Source organism: Gekko japonicus, unplaced genomic scaffold (genome assembly GCF_001447785.1).
Source record: "Gekko japonicus isolate JY-2015 unplaced genomic scaffold, Gekko_japonicus_V1.1 scaffold303, whole genome shotgun sequence".
Classification (NCBI taxonomy): domain Eukaryota; kingdom Metazoa; phylum Chordata; class Lepidosauria; order Squamata; family Gekkonidae; genus Gekko; species Gekko japonicus.
The window spans coordinates 236832-262913 of record NW_015169180.1 but is presented as its reverse complement, the minus strand read 5'-3'; the positions used below and the strand labels follow the sequence as shown (position 1 = coordinate 262913).

General features: G+C 39.8%; 1 protein-coding gene across 1 annotated transcript; it reads left to right on the top strand.

Moving 5' to 3' along the window:
* Positions 1-8195: 8195 nt before the first annotated feature.
* Positions 8196-24725, top strand: RNPC3 (RNA binding region (RNP1, RRM) containing 3). Its single transcript, XM_015416101.1, has 15 exons — positions 8196-8366; positions 9826-9873; positions 10649-10767; positions 12065-12148; positions 13036-13147; positions 13804-13872; positions 14954-15102; positions 16128-16253; positions 17477-17613; positions 18430-18591; positions 18821-18915; positions 19015-19073; positions 20389-20521; positions 21588-21660; positions 24505-24725. The coding sequence occupies exons 1-14, from the start codon at positions 8196-8198 to the stop codon at positions 21645-21647; spliced, it is 1524 nt and encodes a 507-aa protein (XP_015271587.1). The 3' UTR covers positions 21648-21660; positions 24505-24725.
* Positions 24726-26082: the final 1357 nt, after the last annotated feature.

The window sequence follows — 26082 nt, the reverse complement described above, 5'->3', positions numbered from 1 at the left end:
TTTCCTTGCAGAAGCAACTGGCGGCGGCAGGGGGGGAGATAATAACATACATCACATTTCAATTGATACAAATTAGGGTTCAATTGTAAGTTAGATACTGAAACGGTGATCTGAAGTGGGTCTGTAAACCAAGTTATAGAAAAAAAACCTGGGTTCTTTTCTGCAGAGGTGCTGAGAACTTTGATGGGAAGATGATAACCAATGGAATTTACCCTAATCTAACACAAGCTGAGCTCCCTCATTTATATAACCCACAAAACTCAATGTATAACCCACAAAACTCATATGACGTTTGTGTCCTTGGTGCTCAAGAAACCTCTTGAGGTTTTCTGCCTGTTTAGAGTTAAAAACAAAACAAAACAGGGAGTGTCAAATGTCTGGTACGCCACAATACACAGCAGGTGAGTCATCTTTTAGTTTAGTGGGTCAAAGTCATTGAGATGTGATCTAACTGTCTCAGAGGTTTATGCTGACAGATGAGGGGCACCTGCAATAACACTGAGGGAAGTGCACATTTTGAGGAAGCCTTTTTTTCAGAACTGTGCACCAGCAGGTGGAAGAGGGGAACAGCATTCAATTAAGTAAGTTGAGGTAAAGACTCTGAAAGGGATCCTTTAACGTACATTTCCATTCACTTAGTTCTTTAGAGCATCTGTAATGATCCTAATGGAGCTGAAAAAGAAGAAAAAAAGTAATCCAGAACAACGCTGGTATTAGACTGGAATCTTGCTTTAGAGAAAACTTATCTGCAAAAGAATTGTGCAGATAGCTTTGAAAGCATCATTTGAGGGATTATTTTTCTTCTCAACCAAGGAACGTTTTCAGAATGAAATGAGTAGCTAATGTAAAAAAACACTGACAGCAACAGACTACCTCAGAGTGCTGCTGTTTTGAAGGGGAAAAAAAAGAAATGGACAAAGTGATTCTGTTATCCAGGCATTCAGTCAAATCATACTGAAATATGACCTAAAGATTGCCCTTTTATAATGTTTTAAAGAAAATTTTTGGTTAGTGCATTATTCTGTCACCATGGTGGTTTGGGACACAGAACAGGAATTAAACAATTGTGCAGGGATTTACACCCCCCCATGCTACATTTTTTCTAAAGTGAAAAAAATTAAAACTGATACAGTTTAACCAAAATCCTGCATTGTGTCTTATCTGTCAAGGAATAAACTTACAGGATTCTTTATAAGATGACTCATGACAACAAAGTCAACATTCTATTCAGATAATATGTTTGAAAAGAGGTGCAAATCCTCTCAGAAAGCACATTTCTCTTTCCAAACTGACTTTGATAAATAAAAAGCTGAAATGACCTTGGCATCTGTAAATCCTTTGAGGTGACCTATCCATCCTCAGGATATGAGACCATTCATCTTAAAATTAATTTAGTTTTAACATTAGACAATAACAGGTGTTCTCTGATCTGTAGAAAGTGGCAGTGTTGCTTGAGGATAAGATGTTTTAACACTGCCTAAATTTGCAAAATGGTCTTAAATAGCGATTTTGTACAATTTATTTATTTTATCACATTTCTATCCTGTGCCCCCCTGAAAGCGGGCTCAGGACAGTTTACAACCCATTAAAACAGGTAAAACACAATACAGAAGTCCAATTTAAAATACAACATATCTTGACTATCTAAGATGCCAATCAATCCCCAAAGCCCCAGGTGCACCTGCAGTCCATGCACAGAAGGATCAGACAGTTGGGCAGGTGGTTGTCAAACCCCATCAATATTGTGTCTGCATACACGCCATTGAGCTCCAATGGGTGCAATTCGGATCGAGGTGGCAGGGAGGGGGTTCGGAAGTCTTCAACCCCCCCACAAAGCTCTTGAAGGGAGCTTCTAGCCTGGAGCGCTGGAGGAGCTGCTCCCGAAGCCGCGGCTGAAGGATCGAGGCTCCTTTTTGTTCCTGAAGTGCCGCTGCCCCGAAGCCAGCAATGGCGCCCAGAGACATTACCGGACCAGAGCGCACAAGGAGTTAAGCAAAGGACTCTCCATATGGGATGACATCTAGCGGAAAAAACCAGTGAGTGAATGAGTTTCAAAAGAAAGATTTATATAGGGAAATACCCAAAGCGTAAGAAAAATCATTATTGTACCTTGCTATTCTGAATTTGTAGTGTAGTTGTTGTAGTTTTTAGTGAAAAGCAATAAAAAATGTATTAAAATATATTGTGTCTGCATACAGAAAGACAGAATGTATTTATTTATTAAATTGGATTTGCTAGGCCGCCCTTCCCTGCAAGTAAGGCTCAGGGTGGCTTACAACAAAGTAACATACAAATTCTCAATTAAAATCAAGATTAAAACCACCAATAGACATCAATAAATAAAAGTGGGGTGAAGTAGGGGAGGCTGAAGAAATGGACACCTGCCATCTCAACCACAGGCCTGGCAGAGCAGCTTAGAGTTGCCAGGTCCTACCTGGCATTCAGTGGGGGGCTCCTGGGTCCTTCCCGGGATCTTCTGCCACGCATACTCTAATCTAAGAACTGTCCTCCCTTCTGGACTCAGCTAACCAGCTACACTGATCCTGAATCCTGTAATGTGGCTGTCCCTTTGGAAGTCAACTTGGAAACTCAATTGGTACAAAACACAGCTACTCATTTGTTATTGAGTGTAAACTAGTATGGGCACGTAACACCTGTCATAGAACAATTTCACTGGTTACTAATCTGTTCCCAGGTTCAATCTAAGATGTTGGTTATCTCTGAAGTCTACCATGACTTGGAAACAAGTCTGAATGCCTTGTTTGACTGAATGCCTCTCACCAATGCACCATTTTAGGTGTGCCCAAAGCTCCCTATTCAATGCCTCTTTGGTACACCTTGAGCATTTGGCCACTACTAGAGACTGTGACATCTGAGTGTGTGTGCGCGCTATTCCAGATTGGTGGAGCACTTTATTTATTAGATACCCCCCTCTCTCACACACACACAAGACCACACCCTTTTGAAGGGTTTAATTTCCATGTTATCAGTGCCGTGTTTTGTTTTGACAGATATGCGATGGAGAACACAGTCCTCCTGAGATCTTGACAAACGAAGCATAGACTGATAGAACAAAGCGCTTGAGCGTATCAAAGTATATTATAACATACAACAATATTAAAGCAGAGACTAATACACAAAAGAATGGTAAGTTTCAGGTGAAGGTGAACTTCTATCAAAATGCAAGTGAATCCGACGAAAACCTCCGGAATGACTCTTCGTTTCGTCTCTTCATCAGAAAAATTCCTATGCTTGTCTAGTTTCATTCATACCACAGTTTGACATATCATATACAAATCTTCTCCTGGTTTTTCTACCATAAATACATTCTTAAAACAAACGTTTCACCGGGCGTGACTTAGTTCATGATGCAGAAAAACAGAAAAAATGTGTATAAACAAAAAAAATGTGTATAAAATTGGAATATGCTGATGGTAAGGCATAAAGGTAAAACTCTGTAGCTGAGGAAGAATAATTTTTTTGGATAATTAATCTAGTCAATATATAGGGTGTCTGTCCACAATAAATATGATCAAGGCTTGCAAGTACCATTAAATGATCAAACAAAAAAAAAAAAAAACAGTTGCGTGCAACATCATGTTGGGACACAATTCCTCTTTTCCTTGTTTTTGCATTCTTAGCAGCCACTCATTTCTTAATACAGTTGTTATGTCAGTAATGAATTCCCTGCATATTTTTAACACGGCTTTAATCATCCATTTGTTTTATACACCATGTAAATGGGGTGCTTACATAATTCAGTGGTGAACTAACAGTATCACTGTATACTGTCTAGCTTTGATATTTGGGGTAGGATTGGGAGTTTATACTGATACAGACAAATGATGTTTGTGTTCTTTCTCCGGTTCATTCTGGATGTTTCTAAGAGTGGTTCATCTGCTTTATGCCAGGGCATACTAATATTATTTGTTTATTTATTACATTCCATTTATTAATCACCTACCCTCACAGTTGTGTGGTTCTAGGCGATGTACAAAATTCTAAAACCATAAAAACAATATCCAGCAATATACAATTATTAAAAACAAGTGGCAGAAAGTTTTGCAGTTCCCTCCCATGTCTTATCTCTGAGTGCTTCACACATATTGGGGGGGGGTGTATTTTCCATAAACAATAGAGGTCCAGGTAGGATACCAGCCATGATGTCAACCATTGCTGTCCTCAACCAAATGCCTGGTGGAACATCTCTGCCTTACAGACCCTGTGGAACTGTATAAGATCCTGTAGGGCCCTGATGTCATTTGGCAGAGAGTTCCACCAGAGTTGCATCTCTCACTAGACTCAAAATAGGTCTCAGAAAAATGTGTGTTCCTTATTGACAACTTTACTGAATGAAAATCTAAAATGTCTCCCAGAAATGATGGCAGGTAAAGCCGCAGATTATTCCTACTCACCTGGAGTAACCACAGTAAACTTCAAGGGTCTGGGTATCAATTAACAAGTCACACCATGGGAACATACTGTGAGATGGTAACTGCTTGAACTCTGAGCAGCCTGGGATGTTGAACGGCCTCATCCAGAGGCAAATTTGTCATAGCTGGAAGCCGTACTCAGGAATGCTTTTTTTAATGCCCATGGCCAGGGTTCATCGAGTTCAGTAAGAGTACTCTGATGGTCACTCACTATTTATGCTCAACAACAAAAAATAGCAGAGGGTGTGAACCAAATTGTAGATATCCTGCATATCATCTCATGCTCTTGGAACAAATGTGTTCATGGAGAATTTATGCTGCAAACCTGTGCCCGCATCTACCAGATCCTAGCCCAACACTCTAACCATTACATCATGATGTAACTCCCCTTTTTAAGATGTGGGTAGGCTATTGGTGAAAGAAATAGGTCTAAGGGAAGGGCGTTCGCCCCTTTTCTCAATGTAAGTCTCTGTCTTTCTCTAATAGCCCCAGAAGATGGAAACGGTAAGAATATATTTACTATTTTAACTTAAGTGTGACCGTGAGATCATGAAAAGCTATGGATTGGTTTCAAAAGAAACGTCAAATTGTTTTGATGTGCAACCTCTTGCTGTACAAGAGGCTACTGTTAGGACAGAATACGGAGAAACAGAATGTTCCCAATTGGCAAAGGTGTCAGACAAGGATGTATTTTATCTCCCTAACTCTTCAATCTATATGCAGAACATATCATAAGGGAAGCTGGATAAGATTTAGATGAAGGTGGAGTGAAAATTAATGGAATAAACATTAACAATTTGAGATATGCAGACGACACCACATTACTGGCAGAAACAGTGAAGACCTGAAACAACTACTGATGTAGGTTAAAGCTGGAAGTGCAAAAGCAGGATTACAGCTGAACATCAAGAAGACAAAAGTAATAACAGTTGGGGAATTAACCCAACTTTAAGGCTGATGAAGAAACTGAAATTGTTCAAGATTTTCTATTCCTTGGCTCCATCATCAACCAAAAGGGAGACTGCAACCAAGAAATCAGAAGGAGACTGAGATTGAGAAGAACAGCCATGAAGGAGCTAGAAAAGATTCTTAAGTGAAAGGCTGTATCTCTGATGATCAAGATAATTCATACCATAGTATTCCCAATTACTATGTATGGGTGTGAAAAAATGTTTCCGCTGAGATAGTGTGAGCTAGTTCACAGTTTTTTAGCCTTCGGCTCACACATTTTTGTCTTAGCTCAGGAAGGATGGCTCCAGACCAAACTGATTCATGCAGTAGCCAAATTGCTCGCTCACAAATTTAATGCTAGTAGCTCACAAAGTAGAATTTTTGCTCACAAGACTCCACAGCTTAGAGGGAGCTTTGGTGTGAAAGCTGAACAATGAAGCTGACAGGAAGAAAGTAGATTCCTTTGAAATTGTGATGTTGGAGGAGACTGCCAAAAAAGACAAATAAGTGGGTTGTAGATCAAGACTGAACTCTCCCTAGAAGCAAAAATGACTACACTGAGGCTAAAGGCTATCATACCTTGGTCCCAGTATGAGAAGACAACAGTCACTGGAAAAGACTGTAATGCTAGGAAAAGTAGACGGCAATGGGAGAACAGGAAGACCCAACATGAGATGGATTGATTCAATCAAAGAAGCCAGGGCCTTCAGGGTGCAAGACCTGAACAAGGCTGTTAATGATAGGATGTTTTGGAGGTCATTAATTCATAGGGTCATCCTAAGCCAGGTGTGACTTAATGGCACTTAACACCCTGGGATGGGAAATACCTGAAGATTTTGGGGGTGGAGCCTGAGAAGGGTGCAGGGTTCCCCAGTCTCACTGGCCACTAGCAGGGCATGGGGGGGGGTAGGGTTGCTAGATCCAGGTTGGGAAACCCCCGGAGATTTGTGGAGGGAACCTAGGGAGAACGGGGACCTCAGTGGGATACAATGCCATATAGAGTCACTCCTCCAAAGCACCCATTTTCTAGAGGTGAACCGATCTTCGTGGTCTAGAGATGAGCTGTAATACCGGGGGATCCCCAGGTCTCACCAGGAGGCTGGCATCCCTAAGAGGGTGGTTTGGTAAAGGTTCGGACCTCAGCAGGGTATAATACCATACAGTCCACTTTCCAAAGTAGTCATTTTCTCCAGGAAAACTTATTCCTACTGTCTGGAGAGCAATTGTAACTCTGGGAGATCACCAGCCAGTAGCTGGAGGTTGGCAACCCTAAACCACACTGCAAACATAAGAACATAAGAGACGCCAATGTTGGATCAGGCCAAAGGCCCATCCAGTCCAACATTCATCTACTTGTGTGTCCCTGGGTGAAATCTTTGACTCTGACGTTGATTCTGATATGGGAGCTGCTGCATCTAGATCTTATAAGGTTAAAATCCCCTGGCAGAAGTAGAGGAAGAAGCATAAAGACAAGAAGCCATCTAAATGAAGATCTAAGATTTCTCGATGTCAGAAATTTAAGATTTATAATATTGCTCAGCTGTGATACTAAAATTAAGATTTTTTTGGTTCTTTCTACCTGAATACTTATTACTAATTAAATTAAATGATTTATCGTAAACTTGATTATATAGGGAAATACCCAAAGCGTATGAGAGATCATTGTTGTACCTTGCTATTCTGGATTTGCAGTGTGTAGTTGTTGTAGTTTTTAGTGAAAAGCAATAAAAAAATCTATTAAAAATATATTGTGTCTCATAGCATTGGCCTTCTTTATTGCAGTCACACACTGTCTCGACATTTTCAGTGAGTTATCTACTACAACTCCAAGATCTCTCTCTTGATCAGTCTCTGCCAGTTCAGACCCCATCAATGTGTATTTATATTTAGGATTTTTGGCTCCAATGTGCATCACCTTGCACCTAGCCACATTGAACCCCATTTGCCATGTTGACGCCCACTTGCCCATCCTTGACAGATCCCTTTGGAGTGCCTCACAATCCTAACTGGTTTTCACCACCCTGAACAACTTTGTATCGTCCGCGAATTTAGCCACTTCACTGCTTACCCCCAACTCCAAATCATTAATGAATAAGTTAAAAAGCAGTGGACCAAGTACTGATCCCTGCGGTACCCCCCCTGCTTACCACCCTCCACTTAGAGAACATACAGAGGCTAGGCTTCATTTTACAAAAGGCATTCTCAATTCTCACATTCCTCTGCTGCAAGATATATTCATCATTTACGAGTCGCGACAAAGCCATGCTGTGTGTTTTCGTGCAAAATGTTCTATTTGATTTGTCTGTCCACAAAATTCCACAGTATTAGCATTCATAGATTTCTGTTGGTTCATTGAGAGCAGGGTGGCGTCGCACAACGAACTTAAGGGCAGCCTGGAGCGGCTTGTTATTTCCCCGGGCCATGAACTCATTCCTCATGCTCAAGACCTCCACCGTCGTTTCAATAGCTCCGGTTCTATCGGCACATACTGTGGACGAGAAAAAAATGCCCCTCAACCAGAACATCCGTCACTTAAGCGAAAACTACTACCGGCAGCTGCTCTATCGCTGCATCTCTATGATGAAAACCCTATAATATGATTACCTACCGCATAGCCAGAAAGGGAGCCGAGAGTCAACCAAGGTCAACCTGATACCGGAAGTGTATGAGCAATTGCAGTTGGACTGTATCCCTTTGGGATTTGGACACCACGGGTAACATTACAGTTCTCGCGAGACTCTCCCGCGGTTTTTGTGCTTCCACTGGGTGGTGTTCTCAAGAGCACCGCCTCCTCCTCTATGTCAAAGAAGTATGGCGGCGCCCAGCTCGGAGGGGATGGAGCCTGGCGGGCGGCGGGGGAAGAATAGCCGGACACTGCTGGTCCGGCACCTGCCCTCTGCGTTGTCGTCCTCGGAGAAGGAGGAGCTACTGAGGCACTTCGGCGCCTCGTCAGTGCGGGTCCTCTCTGATTACGGGAGGCTGGTAAGGCACGAAGCGTCTTGGCCATCGGGGCTGCACCAGGGGAGCTTTTCTGCGCAGGAGTGGCTGAGATTCGGCGGTCCTGTCCGCAGGGGCGAAGCTGTGAAAGCTGCATCTCCTTGTTTGCAGATATCATATCCTAGGATGGGGTCATCTGTAGCCCACGTACGGGGCCACCGTATCCAGGCGTACTTTAAGTGACTGGTTTTAGTCTTTTTGCCGTGCCCCGGGAAAAAACTCTGGATAAAGCAGATATGGGAGACGAAAAGGTTTAAACGTGGTGTGTAGGAGAAACTAAAGATAAATTGATGCAAAGATACAGGGTAAAGGTAAAGGTTCCCTTGCTCGAAAGCCAGTCGAATCCGACTCTAGGGTTGTGGTGCTCATCTCCGTTTCAAAGCTGAAGAGCCAGCGCTGTCCGAAGAAGTTTCCGTGGTCATGTGGCCGGCATGACTAAACACCAAGGCGCACAGAACGCTGTTACCTTCCCACCGAAGTGGTCTCTATTTATCTACTTGCAATTTCTTGGTTGGCAGGAGCTGGAACCAGTGTTCCCTCTAAGCTGAGTTAGTGAGAGCTAGCTCACAGTTTTGTAGCCTCCGGCTCACACATTTTTGTCCTAGCTCAGGAAGGATGGCTCAAGAGCAAACTAATTTATACAGTAGCCAAATTGCTTGCTCACAACTTGAATGCCAGTAGCTCACAAAGTAGAATTTTTGCTCACAAGACTCCACAACATAGAGGGAACATTGGCTGGAACTAGAGACCCGTCATGCGGCAACTCGGGTCTTGAACTGCTGAACTACCGACCTTCCACAGCCTGCAGTTCAGCGTCTTAACCACTTGAGCCACCGCAGCTCCTAAAGATACAGGGTAATGCCCTTTAAATCCAAATGGCTATTCATAGCCAAAGGGATTTGGATACACATAAGAGTAAAAAATCCCCTCGGTAACAGACATGGATTAGCATATTCTTTTGGTCATAGATATGCACTGAAATTATTGTTTTGGTGTATGTGAACATTCTTTTGCTACTCAAATCGCTTTGATAATGAGCAGGTCTGGGATGTTTAAGGAATGAGTGTTCGAGTAAAGGAGAGTAACCCTAACCTAGCTAACTTTAAGTAACTTTAGGGGTCTGCTGTGAGGCTTGTGGGAGCATAGGCAATGGGAATGATATCTTATTGTTTCTACATGCTGGGTTGAAGAATTTAACTAATTCCAGTAGTGTACAGATAGAGGATGAGAAAGTTGATGCAGCTTAGGTAATGCATCAGAATGAATCTCCCATAGTTCCTTGTGCTTCAGGATATTCCCATTTTGACATGGACAAAAGCTCTCCTGCTTCCTGTCCTCACTTGGAAGTGGCATAATGCTGTGCTTTCAAAAGAGCTGTGGTACGGTGAATTGTTTTTCATGTTAATGTATTCTTTTCTCAAAATTGTTTTGGCTTGTCTTTCAGAAACACACAGCTTTTGCTACCTTTGCCAATGAAAATGCAGCTGCTCAGGTGTGTGTTGGAACTTTTACTAATCTTTTTCAATATAGAAACAAAGAATTAACATCTGTCGCTGGTCTTGTTTGTACAAGTGTGAAGAACTGTGTAGGCTGCTTTGGGGAACAGGAAGATTAATTGTGTTAGGAAAAAGAAATATGTTTGCTAACAGTGCTAGAAAACAGTACATTTTATTAAATTAATATAACCTAATTTGTCTCCAGTTGCAGAATTTAGTGTTTGTATCACAGGACCAACATCTAAAATAGCCCTGCATAACTTGAGTCCATCTGTAAAGAAAGCACATCTGCGAGTCCTTGGAAAGCAGCAAAAATGAGAGATTTATCAAATTCCTAGTGGGTTGAGTTGGACAACGAGTTGTACAGGCTTGCTGTAAAACATTATTTTAGAGCACATAAAGAAACAGCAAACACAGCTTATAAATAAGGGAGATAGTTCTGTGTGTTCCTGCCCTTGTGCCTTTTAGTTAGTGAGAGCCATTTCCACATTAGGGTGGCACATCGTACAGTTGATTGCTGCATCCTCTCACCCTTCCTCCCTCTCTGTTTAGATTGTATGCTTTTTAAGACAGGCAACTGTATTTTTATGCCATTGGCAGCTTTAGTCATTAGAGTGTGGAGGAAAAGTAAAATTGCTAATCATCTCCCACCTTGCCCAACATAAAGCTTTTTTAGTCTGGTCAGATCTGAAGGGAGACTACTCTATCAGTCTGTTCGGAAAAAGTTTTAAAATGTGACTTGATTTAGCTGAGTGTTGTGCTCCATTGAAGGCATTATCAAGACTTCATCAGCTGAGCCTACTGGGCCACACATTGGTAGTTGAATATGCGAAGGACCACGACAGTATTCATGCACTTAGCCAGTCTTCTTCCTCTGAAAAGGACAAAAGGTATGTGGATATTTATTTTCATATTCAGTAACTTCGTAGAACTTTTACAAAAGGAATTATCTAAATATTGTTAATAAGTCTTTTTAGCTGATTTGATTCATTTTGATCCTTGTCCTTGTAGTATATAAATAATAATCAGAGAAGAAAGAGGGTTGAATAGGGATTCAAATTCAGTAACCAACATTAATTCAGCAAGTTACTTAATAGAAATGATCCTAATTGAGAATCTTATGCTATGTTATACTACTGCAACTACACTGACTAGTATAACTTTCCAAATTGACAATTTGAAGTAAAGAATGGACAATTTGCAGTGTAATCCTAAGGACTGTTATGTCCCCCGAACCCCATGTATTTAGATGGAATTCTATTTAGTATCGTGCTGTTAGAAGTCTTATTTGATAAAATTGGATTCAGGTGGGTAGCTGTGTTGGTCTGAAGCAGCAGAACAAAGTTCGTGTCCAGTGGCACCTTCAAGACCAACAAAGTTTTATTCAAGGTATAGCTTTCGTGTGCACACACTCTTCTTCAGATACAGTGAAATGGAAGTTATCAGTCCATACATATAGATAGTGGATGAGCAGTAAATTAGCATACAACATAATGAAGATGTTTAACAGACTCAAGGACCAAACAGGTAAAACAAGTTTATATGGTTACCATTTGTTTGGGTTTAATTTGGGGGGGAAACATAGTGAAGGGGAAAAATGTATCAAAATTGGAGATTGAAGGGCAGATGTAGAAGTGACCTTATAGCATCCTTTTATTTGAAGCCAATTGCCCTGCTTCAAAGAAGAGGGTGCTGTAAGGTCACCTCCATGCTTGAGAGGAGACAGATGTAGTGTAATGGCAGGGTCTCAGTTAATTACTCTCAGCATTGCACAATTAAGGAGGATACATCTGCCCATCAATCTTCAGTTTTGCTATATTTCCTTTGCTATGTTTTCCCCCCAAATTAAACCCAAACAAATGGTAACCATATAATCTAAGCTTGTTTTAACTGTTTGGTCATTTCAGTCTGTTAAACATCTTCATTATGTTGTATGCTAATTTACTCCTCTATATGTATGGTCTAGTAATTTCCATTTCACTGTATCGGAAGAAGAGTGTGTGCACACGAAAGCTTATACCTTGAATGAAACTTTGATGGTCTTGAAGATGCCACTGGACTCGAACTTTGTTTTGATACATTTGGTAATCCTTTTTCAAATCACCATGAAGATCTAAATATAAGTAGTTAACTTCATCTTGCCAAATACTTCTGTAAAGTAACTGATCTTACATTTTTGTTTTTTAGTCTTGAAGAACCAGTGAAGGAAGAGAAAGGGAAGAAAGAGCTAGGTTGTCTCCAAGTTGAAAGTGGAATTGCTCCTAGCCATGGGTTCGTGCTTGGCTTCTTGGTGTGCATGCTAAAATTTAATTGGATCCCAGTCTTAAAACTCTTACATGCTTGAATAAAAAAGTGCATCAGAAACGAAAACCATGCAATTGTTTTAAAATAGCTGTCAAGAAAGTTGCATCCTTTCTGTTCCTGTATCATAATTCAAGATGAAGATCTATTTGTAAATGTTTTTGAGCCTGTTTCATCTGCAAAGGTATTGAACTTGAGGTCTAGGTTCTTGAGTTAAGTGTGGCAATGTGATATTGCCTCATACTCTGGCCCTCCCTTTGGTTTTCAAGAGGCCTAGGCTTTTGTTTATTGTGTAGGTTAAGAAGGTTTTCTGACTGTCTCTTTAGAAATTAAACACAGTCTTTTAGAATATTACATACTTGTGTGTGTCAGTACATGGGTTGGAAGTACTGTTGTTCTCCTTAGGACTTGTACATACCCGTGTCATTTTTTAGTTTGTCTGTGGAACAGCATACCACTGTGCAATACTGCAAATTGCTTTTGAAGTTCCCTTTTATTTCAAAAGTAGCTATCTCTTCTGACATGAGGGGATGGGAAGCCTGAGCAAAAGATCCCTTAGGGCAGATGGAACTATTCACATTATTCAGCCATTATATTCATAGCTGTGTTTTTTCAAGCAGGATTTTAAGAATGAAATAGAAAAAAAAATAGCACAAAATGTACAAATTCAAATCCTAAGATTTCAGAATTATTAATGCATTTGTGATAATTTGGAGTTGATCGTTTGAACTAAGAGTTACTTTGCAATTAAAGAACAAAATGTATAACCAACTGCTGTTATAAAGCTTTTGTACATTTTCGTTGCTTGTCTTTAAAAAGTTGTACATTCTTTGATTTGTTTCTCTTCTCTCCCACAGACTAACTTTTCCTTTAAGCTCTTGCCTCAAGTACCTGTATCCACCACCTTCAAATACAATCCTAGCCAACATAGCAAATGCCTTAGCAAGTGTGCCTAAGTTTTATGTGCAGGTAAGTATAAATCTCTTCTCACTCTTGAATTCAAGGTGTAAAATCTGGTCCTTGTTTGAATTACATAGCATAATAACACGTTATTCCAGAAGTGAATTTGCTATAGATTTTTACCACTAGTAAATAAATACTCAAAAGAGTTCTGCAGTTTGTTTGTACTCTTATCTAGCATTTGTAATCTGTATCTCTGGCAAATTGAAGTGGCCTTTCAGAGTTTCTTTGTATACTAAAAAAAAAAATGAAATTCCATCTAACAAATCACATTTGATAGATTTATAAATGACTTCTTTACAACTTGCATAACATTGCATTTGCAGAGGATTTCTTGATCCCAGTCCCAGAATTTTTTCTAATGAAAAAATGTCCCACCCTCTTGGTTGGATTGTGTACATCTCTTTAGCTAGCAGTGGAGTTTTCCTCCAGCACAAAAAGTCTTGCTCCGGTGGAAGAGGCATTTTGCACCAGAGGAAGGTTCCTTGCATTGTCGGTAGGTTCCAGTCTTAGAGAAATGGTTCACGGGATCTAGACTCTTTATAAGTATCTTTAAACCATTAAAGAAATCTATGTAGTATTTTAGTGGTATGGGTAATATTTAAATGTAATGAGAAGTGATCTTTTAAGGATTGCTGGCAAAAACTTGGCATTTTTGTTTTTAGGTTTTACATCTTATGAACAAAATGAATCTTCCCCCGCCCTTTGGACCAGTTACTGCTCGGCCTCCAACGGTACAGTATTTTGAATGATATTGTTAGTAAAAGCAGTAAATTACATGTAGTTTAAACATACCATTGAGCTCCTGAAGACTGCTGTCCAGAACTAAAGAATTGTATAATCTCACATGACCATAGTGGAATTTTTTAAAATGTAGCACTTCTTTTTTCTGATTTTGAAGTTCCACAGTTTCAACAACGGTTTGCCATGTGGTGGTTGTGTTGGGGAAGGAGGAGGAGAAAAAAGAATAAGACTAAAGTCCTTTGTGGCTCACTGAACTATAGCATGGTTCTTCAGATCCTGTTCTTCATTGCGAGGTGGATCTGCAGAATCACTGGAGTGGAGTATATATCCATGGACAGAAAATAAAGTGGGATTTTTTAAAAACATTGGGAAAGTTCAGATGTTCAGTTATGCATTGACAGCATATCTGAATAACCCAAAATAAGTAATGAGAAATGTGATAGGTGGAGTCAATAACTCTGACCTCAGCATCTGCCAAAATGCAGTTCCCTATTCCTGTCTTCTCACCATGACCAAATCTGTACCCCTCACAACAGCAGTGGGTGTTCTGTCTTCTGCTGGTCCAGTCCTGGGGGAAGAGCCTGTCACTGTGCAGTAGGCTTTCTTTTCTTGGCCTTGCCCAGCTGCTGCTGCTCCTCCATGGGCAGGCAATGAATGTGGACTTGTATTATTGCTTGACTGACTTGACATACCCCATAAGTACTGAAGTAACTTTTTCTTTTGACTTAATGAGAGCTCTGTGGCCTTGGATGTTAGCTTTTTGCATCAGAAGTTAGTAAGTGGTGGCTGATGCCTTTAGCAGTATGTTGTGGTGCATGACACTTCACTCCAGGCTTATGGTTGGATAACCACTGGTAGACCAACTTTGTTGAAGCCAAGCAGAGCCAAGTTTGGTGGTTGCCTGGATAGGAGATCTCCTTGGAACCTCACATATGCCATCTTGGGTTATATAAGGGTAGAAAGGTATGACAGGAATTTAATACAGTACAGAAGAGAACAAATACATTTTATTACTTTGAAATGCAAAGTATGCTCCCAGCATTTTTTTTAAAAAAGCATCCCCTTGTTTAGTATGAAGAGTATATTCCTGTGCCCCTGCCACCTCCCCCAATTCCACCTTTGCCTCCTGAGGACCCTCCTTTGCCTGAAGAAGATGGCAGTCAAGATTCAAGTAAAGATGAGTCAGAATATGAAAGTGATGATGAAGAAGATAAAGAGAGGTTAGTGGTCATGATACCTTTAGGACTCTGTGTCCTTATTTCTTTCAAGATCAACTCTCTTCAGCTGAAACTTTACATATAAAGGTTCATTCAGAGCACTGGGGCTTACTTTTAGATTTATGTATTTCAGTGCCGTGCTCCCCCTTTCATCTGCGAGGATGAGAGAATAGCTTATGTTGCTAAGATTAATACCAGTTTCTTGTATCCCTATGCGTTTTGCTTGATATAATACATGAGTAAAGAAAGGTCCATTTGATTGCTGGAGTTTTCTGGAGTTAAGATTAGACTGGGATAACTCTGCCTATGATTACACTGTAATTTTTATAGGGAAAACATGGATTTAAATGCATTATTGCATGTTAATTTGAATCAAAGTTGATCAGAAGTTTTAAAACAAATCCTGGTTATTTTAAACTAGTTTTAATATTAGTTTAGGCATTGCCTGTCCTCTGAAATTCCCTTACTGAGTTCTTGAGGTTCTGGATGGCACAGAATCAGAGTGTAGCTGAAGAAAATTAGTAGGAAAACCATGACCCTTAACATGTTGTGGGTTATTTTAGTCTATGGATGCCTCAGTAATGAACCTCCAGCTGAAAACAGCTCTTCTCCTATTCATCTTCAGATCTGAAGAACTGCCCATATTCTCATGTGTGAATTGGGGTTTCTTTGGCAGCATTCTTCCCTGAACTTTATTGTTACGTAGTTCCTCATAGGCTAAGGCTAAAGGAAGTAATTGCTCTGGCTGCTGCTTCTCTTCAGTTGTGCTGGGTTCTCCTTAATTCAGTGGGAGACCTAACCAGTCACTTTCTCAGGAGAATCTAGATGAGAGCCAACACTATTTTTAGGTTATGTGAGAGCCAGGTATTTGCCAGAGTCGTCATCCTTAAACACTTTTAAAAAGTTCCTGAGGATAAGAGGTAAACTTACCATGCCTACAAGTTTGATCAGGTCAACAAGTTTTGTTTAAAGAATCTGTATTTTTTCTTCTGAAAATATGTGAAATACTTTTCTTTGTTAATATTTAGATACGCAAAACTGATAGAACTAGCAACCCTTCAACCCAAGCGACAAATACCGACAAAGCAACATCGTGCAAGAAAAAGGAGAAAGCTAAAAGACTTATTAAATGTTTCCCTACCTATTTCTCACAGGTACAGACATAGGAATTTAATATATATTGCACTGCCATGCACTGACTCCTGTTTTGCACCCTCTTTTATAATAGATTGGAGCTGGAATGTTAACACTCTGTGACTCATACTTGTGATGTATGAGGCAATTTCCAGATCTGAAAAAGCCCAAATTTTAAGTATCTTTCATGAGGTAGGATTGAAAGGCAGAGATGAAATCACTGCAAGAGAATTCGCTGCCAGAGGATGTCATGATTGCCACAGGAATAAACAGTTTTAAAAGGGGATTAGATATATTCATAGAGGATAGATCTATCAATGGCTGCTAGCCATCGTGAATGAGAGAAAACACCACATCCAGAGGCATTAATTCTCTGAATCCCAGAGCCAGGAGGCAACATCAGGGTAAGGCATTGGCGTTTGTGCCCTGTTATTAGCTGTCCAGAGGAACTGGTTGGCCACTGTGTGAGACAGGATGCTGGATTAGATGGACTATTGGTCTGATCTATCAGGGCTCTTCTTATGTTTTTACATTGTTAATTGCTCAATTCCTAGCAGTTAACATATACACAAATAGGATATTTCTGTTGTTGTTCTTTTGACAAAATAATGGGTTTTGTCACACCATCTAGTAATCTTCTGTATGTTTATCCACTGTGTATTTCTAGTACTTCAAAAACTTGGTTTTGGACAGGGAAGTAATTAATCATTCAACCAAGATCCTGAAATCACCTCATATGTCACATGTGCCTTTAATTGTTCTTCAGTATATTGAGTTTTTAGACCTCTTGTACTTGTATTTGCTCAAGTCTGTGCAAATATGACTTTCTATATTCTTATATACACTGATAAGCAAGTGTTTCAAACTTGAGTCACAAGTGTTAATACCATTTAAGTCACAAGTGTTAATAACATTTAATAAAAACATTAAACTATTATGAAAAGGTTCTGTAATTAATTGGAATATATTTGGGTCACCTTTTTAACTTACATTACTCAAAATGGTTCGTAACATGGACGTCAGAGGCAAAAGTGAAACCAGAAGTTACTGAATGATTTTGACTCTTTAAAAAGAGAAGGCAGTCTAAAAGCTTATCGAGTTCTATAATGTAAGATACTTTTTTATTGTAGAAGTACTTGGAATAAAATTGTCATTGAGAAATGTGCGATTTTTCAGGAATCACTTTATATGGAGAAATGGTCTGGTATAAATATTTAAATCAGCTTAATATTGTTTTAAACAGTAACTCACATCCAGCACTGTCACCTTCAGATGTATTTGAGCAGCCGCAGCCAGTTGGTTTAAAAAAAATTGAATTTCACATTTCTGCAGATGTGCCTGCTATTCTTCAGCAAAGTATGGAGAAAGAGCAAAGTAATGGTATGAACTTCTGTTGCTGTATAGTCATTGTTGGGATCTACGTTGCACAGTAGCTAAGAGACATGTATGAAAAGGAGTTATGGAAAAGCAAGTCCTTCACTTAAACCACTGAACTCTCACTAGGTTGCCTTAGCTATTTTGTTGTCTGAGTTCTGTTTCCAGTAGTGGGGAAATCATACAAATTAATAGTAGTCTTTTTAAGGTAAGCTACAGTGTAACAGGTTGGAGCCTACCATTTTTCTTGTTAGCACCTGCACATTTCTCCAGCGCAAGGCATCTCCCAATGACACAAGATACACTTGCACCAGAGTGGACATTGATCTGACCCAATGCGTATGAAGGGCTTTGTCAGCAAAAGCATTGTGAGTGATTAATTTACAGTTAATAGCTGGCCCTCTTTCCTGTACCATTCAGTAGGGGCAATGGAATTTTTAATTTACATTAAATTCTTAGGGTAGCTGTCTGTTTATGGAGGAGGATTTTTGGCCAATCCCCTCTGTGCTGTACCTGGGGATCCCTGTTCCCTAAGCGGCATTTCAGGGATCATTTGGGGCTATAATGGGAGCAAGAAGGTGAGGAAGGCCCATTCTAGTGATGGAAATGCCTCCCTTCTCATGTATTAATGTAGTCTTCTGTTTGTCTTGCATGGCTTTGTTGTTAACTTCACTGACAATGGTCACAAGGATTTTTAGGCTTGAGGTCAATGGGACTTTAAGCATGCTTAAAGCCCCACTTGAATTGCAGGAGTTATCTTTGGGCTCTCTTTTGCCTCTGAATAATATTTTAAATAGTTGTTCTGCTTTCTTTTCTGTATAGATAACTATGCAGCAGCTGATGAAATATCGAATGCAGGTTTTGGAAAAATCTTCCCTGCTCCTAGTTCCAGTCCTAAAGAGGAGATGGAAGAAGATGAAGATGAAATTCCTTCTGAATTCATTTCCAGAAGAGAGCTAGAAAAAGGCAGAGTCTCTAAAAGAGGTGATTCTCTTAACAGTTTAAATATTAGAGCATGCAGTTGAATTGCTAGTTTTGTATTTTAAATTAAAATGCTGAGCTGTTTGGGCACATAGTTGAACAAGTGTCATCCAAACCTTGGACATCTGACAAGCCCCTATATATTCTTTGCTGGGTGGGGAGATAGTTTAAAGTAAAGAGAAACTAAATAAATGCAGATTACCAAGTATCTATTTGTCTTTCTGTGCTCAAGAAATGGAAACCCTTTCAGTCTTCAAAAATTATGAACCAGGTGATCCCAACTGTAGAATTTATGTGAAGAATCTATCTAAGCAGGTTCAGGAAAAAGTAAGTAGGAACTAAGCAGAATTAGTTACCTAGTATTTATGTCCTTTGTCAGAGGTTGCTGACTCCTTCTGATTGTTTTTTTAATTATCTTAATCCTAGGATTTAAAGTTTATTTTTGGAAGATATGTTGACTTTTCATCTGAAACTGAACGTATCATGTAAGTGAGGACTGGGCAGCTTCTTCTGTAGAGTTGGTGGATCTTGATTCCGTGAGCATGATGGTACCTCTGAACTTCACATGTCCCCACCTACTTAAGGATATAGTGTAGGCAAGAGTCTGCAAAGGGTAGATAACAGAACATATGGATTGAAAAATAGCAGCCCCATCAGGAAGGAGGCAGTGGTGGAGGAAAAGAAGCCAGTGAACACGTGAAAGAAGTTTGAGTGGACCACAACATTTAAGAAATGAGGTGGCAGGAAATAAATAGAGCAGCCAAGAAGGCAACAAAAATAGATTAGCAATACAGTGAACTTGGAAAGGGAGGAGGAAGAATGAGAGATGCAAGAAGCAAGGGGCAATGGAAGCTGATAAACTCAGTTGAAGCTGATAAACTCAGTTGAAGCTGATAAACTCAGCATGAACCAATCTTTTTTATTCCAAAGCTAAAGATGAAGTATATAGTGTGGATTAGGGGTATCAGAACCAACAAAAGATACCCACTTCCTCTTTTTTGCAGAGTCTTGCAGGACCCTGGGAGTTTGCAGGCAGTTTGCACACTGAATATTTAAAAGGACTCTAATCTGGGAGAACCAGGTTTGATTCCCCACTCCTCCACTTGCAGCTGCTGGATGACCTTGGGGAAGCCATAGTTCTGTCAGAGCTGTTCTTGAAAGAGCAGTTTTTGAAAGAGCTCTCTCAGCCCCGCCTACCTCACAGACAATGTTCCCTCTAAGCTGTGGAGTCTTGTGAGCAAGATTTCTCCTTTGTGAGCTACTGGCATTAAAGTTGTGAGCCAGCAATTTGGCTGCTGCATAAATTAGTTTGTTCTGGAGCCATCCTCCCTGAGCTAAGACAAAAATGTGTGAGCCGGAGGCTAAAAAACTCTGAGCTAGCTCACACTAACTCAGCTTAGAGGGAACACTGCTCTGGAGCCATCCCTCCTGAGCTAAGACAAAAATGTTTGAGCCGGAGGCTAAAAAACTGTGAGCTGGCTCACACTAACTCAGCTTAGAGGGAACACTGCTCACAGGGTGTCTGTTGGTGGGGAAGAGAAAGGAGTTTGTAAGCTGCTTTGAGACTCTTGAGTGAAGGGCGGGGTATAAATCGAATCTCTTCTTCTTCCTGGTCTCCAGCTCTGTAGCAGGGCTCTTCTAAGTGGCACTGGAATAAGTTGTACTTGTGTTTCATCTGTTGGTGGCCTGAATATAATCTTTATTTCAAAAACCATCACAGTTCCTTTCTCTATGCTTACTTTTGTCTTGTAATGGGCGAGCTAAAAATGCAGCAGCTCTTTCTCTCCCATTTTATCTTAGGTTTGATATACGCTTGATGAAAGAGGGCCGGATGAAAGGACAAGCGTTTATTGGGCTTCCTAATGAAAAAGCAGCTGCAAAGGCTTTGAAAGAAGTGAACGGATATGCTTTGTTTGACAAACCCATGGTGGTTGTATCCTTTCCTAAAGCTTTCGCCCCTTGTGGATTTCAATCAAGTTGGGAGGTTTTCAAAATCTTGCTTTCCATCTTACACCCATCCAAAGTGTGGTTAGGGTTGCTTTAGATGGTTATTACCACTTGTATCTTAGAGCAAATTCAAACATTTTTGCCTCAAAGTGATTAAAATTATCTCATGTGGCTGTACTGTCTTAATTTCCATATTGAGGAATCTCTTGTTTGAAATCACCCCTTACCTTGTATGAGCACTTGGAAACATATCTTAGGTGATAAGTTGGGGTGTGAGGCCCAATTATCGCTGGGATCACTTTCTAATACACCATAAATTCTATTGTTTGGAGCAGTGCTATAAATTGTCCACATGTAGTTTGAGTTGGACTTCAAATAGAAACATAGGCAAGCAAAGAAGGAAAAATGTCTAGGCCATGTGCTTCATTTTGTAATGTCTGACCATTTGCATGAGATGTGCCTTGGAGACCATCCAAGTTAAGATCTGCATGCAGTTGTTGGGGCCATTGCTTTTGTGTATTTATCATAGCTGCCCAACCTGTGTAACATTCTTTCATATTTACAAGTCTGATGCACTATACTTTAGCATTGATCTAAATATAATGTGTATATTTACCATTCTAGAACGTAGTTCAAATTGTATTTACCTCCGGTAGTATTGTTTAGAGAACATATTTAGATATCTGTGTAATTAGCACTAACTATGTAGTTAGATGTCAAAGTAACTAAAACCTTCAATATTCATCCAGATTATAATTCAAAATAGGATTCTTTCCCCTCCTGTTTTTGGGTGCCTTAACATAATGTGTGTTTGCAGCTTTTTCTCTGCAACATTGAGTGTGATGTATCTACCTTTCCCCAATAAGTGTGATGTATCTACCTTTCCCCAATAAGTTTAACAGCTTTTGGATAAATGGTTATAAGCGGTAACGTCCCATAGCTTGTCAATATCTTTACTTTTCCATAGTCTTTACTACTTGCAAATATATTTGCTGCATGAATTGATCGTTCCTGCTAACGACTAGGGTGTATATTCCTTAACAGAGTCCTAGCAATTTGCTCGTTCAGCAAGACCAAAGCAGGATTCGAAAGATGATAGAAGGAAAAGATAGGAGAACCTTGAAGGTAACTCACTTGAAAAGTGCATGTTATCTGTTACGTTCCTGCCATTTAGGTCAAAAGGCACATCCAGCCAATTCTATAGAATTTAGATACAGATGGCCATTCAGATGCACACTGGTAATGCATGTGGAAAGCAATATATGTTCTTGCTGGACAGGAGCATATGTCTTTAGTTCATACAGTCTAAAACTACTTACCAAATTTAACACATATCTTCACAACATATCTTAACATATAGCCAAGAATTTTGAAAAGAAAATGAAATTGCACCTGAACCAACCAAGTTTCTCACATTAAAAAAAAATCACTTGTTACCAACTTTGTTTATAACACACAGTGAAGTGATCAAATGCTACAGTGCATTTGATCAAATTATGAATTTTCTGGCTACTGAATCATTTTACACTTTCAATTGTATGCAGTTTGGTTTTTTCATATATTTTAGCAAGGGTCAGAAGAGAGCCTACAGCTCTCTTGTACCCTTTAGTAGAAAGGAAATAACCTGTAGTGCACAATCCTCTTCATTTTAAAATACAAGTTAATTTTATTCATGTAGTATGCTGTGCATCTTAATATAAGATCATGAAAGTGTCTCATGTAAATGTCTGATGTATGCATTAACCTTATACCCTGCATTTCCAAAAACTGATCAAGGTGGGGAACACATAATCATCACTATAAAGGCCAAAAAATACCTGTTGTTGTTGAAGGTAACTTAGAACGAATGTATCTCCACAATAGGGAGCAACCTAATGAACAACATAAAGTTGAACTAGATTCTCAAAAGCTTAATGTTGTTGTTGGGTCAAATATCTTCTGTTCTAAAAAATCAGCAGAAAAGTAGTGGACTTTTATTTATCTTTTTGTCATTTAATATTTATCCATAGATGAAATCTGAATGGAAAACTGTTACATTTCATAAACCTTAGTGATCTCTAAACGCTTTTAGATATCTTGTAAGAAGGCTGCAGATGGCTCTTCATAGCCTTGTTGCAAACTATGTAGAAGTGTAACTTTTGTCTGCCATTGTTAAAGAAGCCACGGGTACTTGATCAGACTGTTTTAAAAGTTACTGATTAAGAATGGCCTGTCAAATATTGAGGCTGAGTAATCTTTATTCCATGAAATGCGACTGTAAACAAAATTTACCACTGGTGCAGTAGTCTTATAAAATGCTCTTCACAACATTTCTCATCTTTATATGCTAGCTGGTGATGCAGAATTGATGGTTACTGTAGGTGGAGATCAGAGCGCAAGTTGACAGTCATGTTTTGAGTATGACATTTGTGAATCAAATTATTTTGTATGTTGAGTTCCACAGCCATGTAACCTATATTTTGATGATATAATCAGTGGCAATATTGTATATGTTCATCAGCATAAGTACTTATAGCTGACAATATTTGATCCAAGCTTTCCAAATAAGTTTTAAGAGGTAGTGGTTCTTTCACTGTGGATATGTCCAGCTATACTATGGCAAAGTACTGACAGTCCTTGTACCAGACCCATGGAGGAAGAATTCAGTGCAGTGCTAAAGGAGGATATGTGAAAATAGCCCTGCTTCATGTTTATGTTTGGCAGTGCAAAGAAGCAGGTTTAGCTTTCCCTAAGAAGACAGACACACTGACTGAGGAGTTAGACAGAAGAGCTGGTGCCAGAACATAGACCAGCACAAATGTGGAAGTGTTGGGCAGCTTCCCTCAGAGGCAGCTGTGTTGGAAGACAGTGATGGAGGGAGACTAGCTTTTGAAAATAAGGTTCACTAGATTCTGCTGTGTCAGAACTGGTGGTTTGTCACCTGGTGGTGCTTTCTGATGGGTTTTTCTACTGGTTCTTCCCCCCCCCCCCCGCCCAAATGATGCTACAGCCCTCAGTCTCCATCCATTGCTTTCTTCTTCATTACGATTAACAGAGCAATTAAAGTAATATTTACTTGGTGTGGCATTTGCATCTATTGAACACGTTAAATTATGTTTGTGGTGAACAGATTTTGAAAATGACCTTTTTAAAATAGGCAGTTTAAAGAATGAAAGAACTGTACCAGGGAATACAAGTATTAAACCACATTCTGCTGTTCTTCCTTAGAAGCATTCCTGCGTAAATACTGCAGTAATACTGTGTCATGCAAAGTGTATCCTTTCTTGTTGTATCCTTTTACGTAATTTTTTTCTGCAAAAATAAGTTCTCAGAAGTTCTCTTCTACTATTAGCTTCAGCAGTAAACAAGTACATCTCTCATACTGCAACTTCAAACTCAAATTATCTCAGAGGACCATTTAATGATTCCCTTCTGTTTGTCAGGGTGGCCATGTAAATGCTTAGCTTTAAGACGTAACGTTTTAAGCCCTTGTAATAAGCAACACAGGTTTGGGTACCAGATCACCAGCCAGTATAAACTGCTCTGCTTACGTTGGTAGAGTTGTTTTTTTAAAAAATGTTTTATACAAACTGAGGTTCTGGCCCCAAATTTATATTTAAAGTGCATTATGACACAAAGTCTTCCAATTACATGGTGTTCCAAGGGAGAAAAATGAGATTATGACATTAATATGCCTGTGTGATAATTTCTCTCTCTGCTGAGTAGGACCTACATTTCAGCTGCTTTTAAAAACATTTTCTTTAGTAGAAAAGGATCAGGAATTGAAACAGTATTTGTTAAACAGGCTAACTGGAAAGTACTAGCTTGCTCTGTCTTTCCTCATTGCTCACCGAAGGATAAAATTAGTGATGCTTCTGTATGCAAAACAGTGAAATCTTGCAGGTCCAAACATATTGCTTTAGTGTGTGAAACTTTCAGCAATCTACTGTGTGTGTGTGTGTGTTTTAATGCACCGTTAAATCATTCCAGGTTCGTTTTGAATTCCATGTCTTTCAAGTACGTTCGAGCTCTAGGAGAAGATGCATGGTCAGCTGGATTGTTGAACAGTGCGTACTATCATTTCAAATGCATTTAAAAACCCAGTACATTTCTTCAGCCTTAGGTGTAAATGTTCTTTTAAACAATGACACCCTTCCGACCAGCCACATTGCAGAAGTGCAAAAGTGTATTTTGTTTAATAAATTATTCATTCTTGGTTTTATGTAGTTCTGTTTTCCTTTAATCGAAAGCGACACATACCATATACATGTGCAGGAATGTGTTTATATGTGCACGCACATTAAAATAGGTTTAGGTATGAGAAGCTGGGCTTTTGGATGTAAAGGATAGGAAGTACTCCATTAAGCCAGAAGCCGAGACGCCGAGTTGACGAAGCCGACCCGGGAGAAAAAGATCGACTAACTCCTCCACTGGGTGCCGGTAGGGATTGTCCCCACCCCTAGTATCTGTGGCCATAGGTTAGGGATAAGTGATTAACTGTAGCCGCTCAGAGACCCCTTGGGGGGTTCAAGCGGGGTAGTAAGTTGAAATAAATAAAATAATAAATAAATAATCATTCCTAACTGAATATCCTGGGTCAGAAGAGTCTTTGTGCTAGAGAGTGGAACCGTGGGACCTAGTCTGTTTTTTTCCAAAAGTCTAAACATTGTATATAATCTGAATAATACGTTAGCAAAATCATGATGGCTGTGTAAAAATGCTACTCAGTCAGCATATGGGACATAGAAAAACATTCTTTTCCAACTTTGCTTCCAAATAAAATTGTAAAAGATCTGTGTGCTCTTCCTATCCTGAGGTTCTCACTTAAGCTTTGAAAGATACCATGCATGGGATGCAACCAACTTTTCTGCTGAATTTTGCCCAGCGCCCCTCCTCACTTCAGCCCTCCCATACATGGGTTTTTTTGTCCAGGCGAGTCCTCTGGTCCTGCATGCATTCCTTTTTGGTGCTTGTCTCTTGCTTGAACTAAACTCTAACCTTAACTGGAACTAGGTATCAGACCATACCAGTTGTGGTGTAGGGCTCAATTAATGGTGAAAGTGGTGTGTGGAGAATGTCGTAAAGGGTCAGATGGAAAATGGAGCTGGGAAGTGAGGCCTTCATCAGATTCTTTTGGCAGCCTTCTTCGGTTTACTATATAACATACTGAAGTCCCTCTGAGCCAGGCCTTGTTTATATTCCAAATTTAATGCTTGTCTGAGAGATGGCTGGGGTCTGGTCTACAGGCAAATTTTAAGCACATTCCTGGCAAATAGAACCTTCCCCAAAACTTTGGAATTTGACTTCTAAAATAGCACTCCCTAGGTGAGCTGTTTTTCCTAGAACTGGTAGTCATTGTTTCCTACTACATCATCATCAGAGGTCAATCTACTCCACTCTTAGTGGCTATATACTTAGGCTAGGTAACTCCAGCACATTGGCTGATAATGGCACACCAGACCATTTTGCTTGGTGCCCTTGACCAGATCTCTACCCAAGGCACTGGTAGATTTGCTGGAGCCAACAGTGTGGGACAAGGCAACTGGCATGATTTATGTTTGTCATTTT

Coding starts and splice junctions, on each gene's coding strand:
- RNPC3 (XM_015416101.1), top strand. CDS start 8,196: ATGGCGGCGCCCAGCTCGGAGGGGATGGAGCCTGGCGGGCGGCGGGGG. Junction 13,148..13,803: donor TGCCTAAGTTTTATGTGCAG/GTAAGTATAAAT, acceptor TTTTGTTTTTAG/GTTTTACATCTTATGAACAA. Junction 18,592..18,820: donor AGGCAGAGTCTCTAAAAGAG/GTGATTCTCTTA, acceptor TCTGTGCTCAAG/AAATGGAAACCCTTTCAGTC.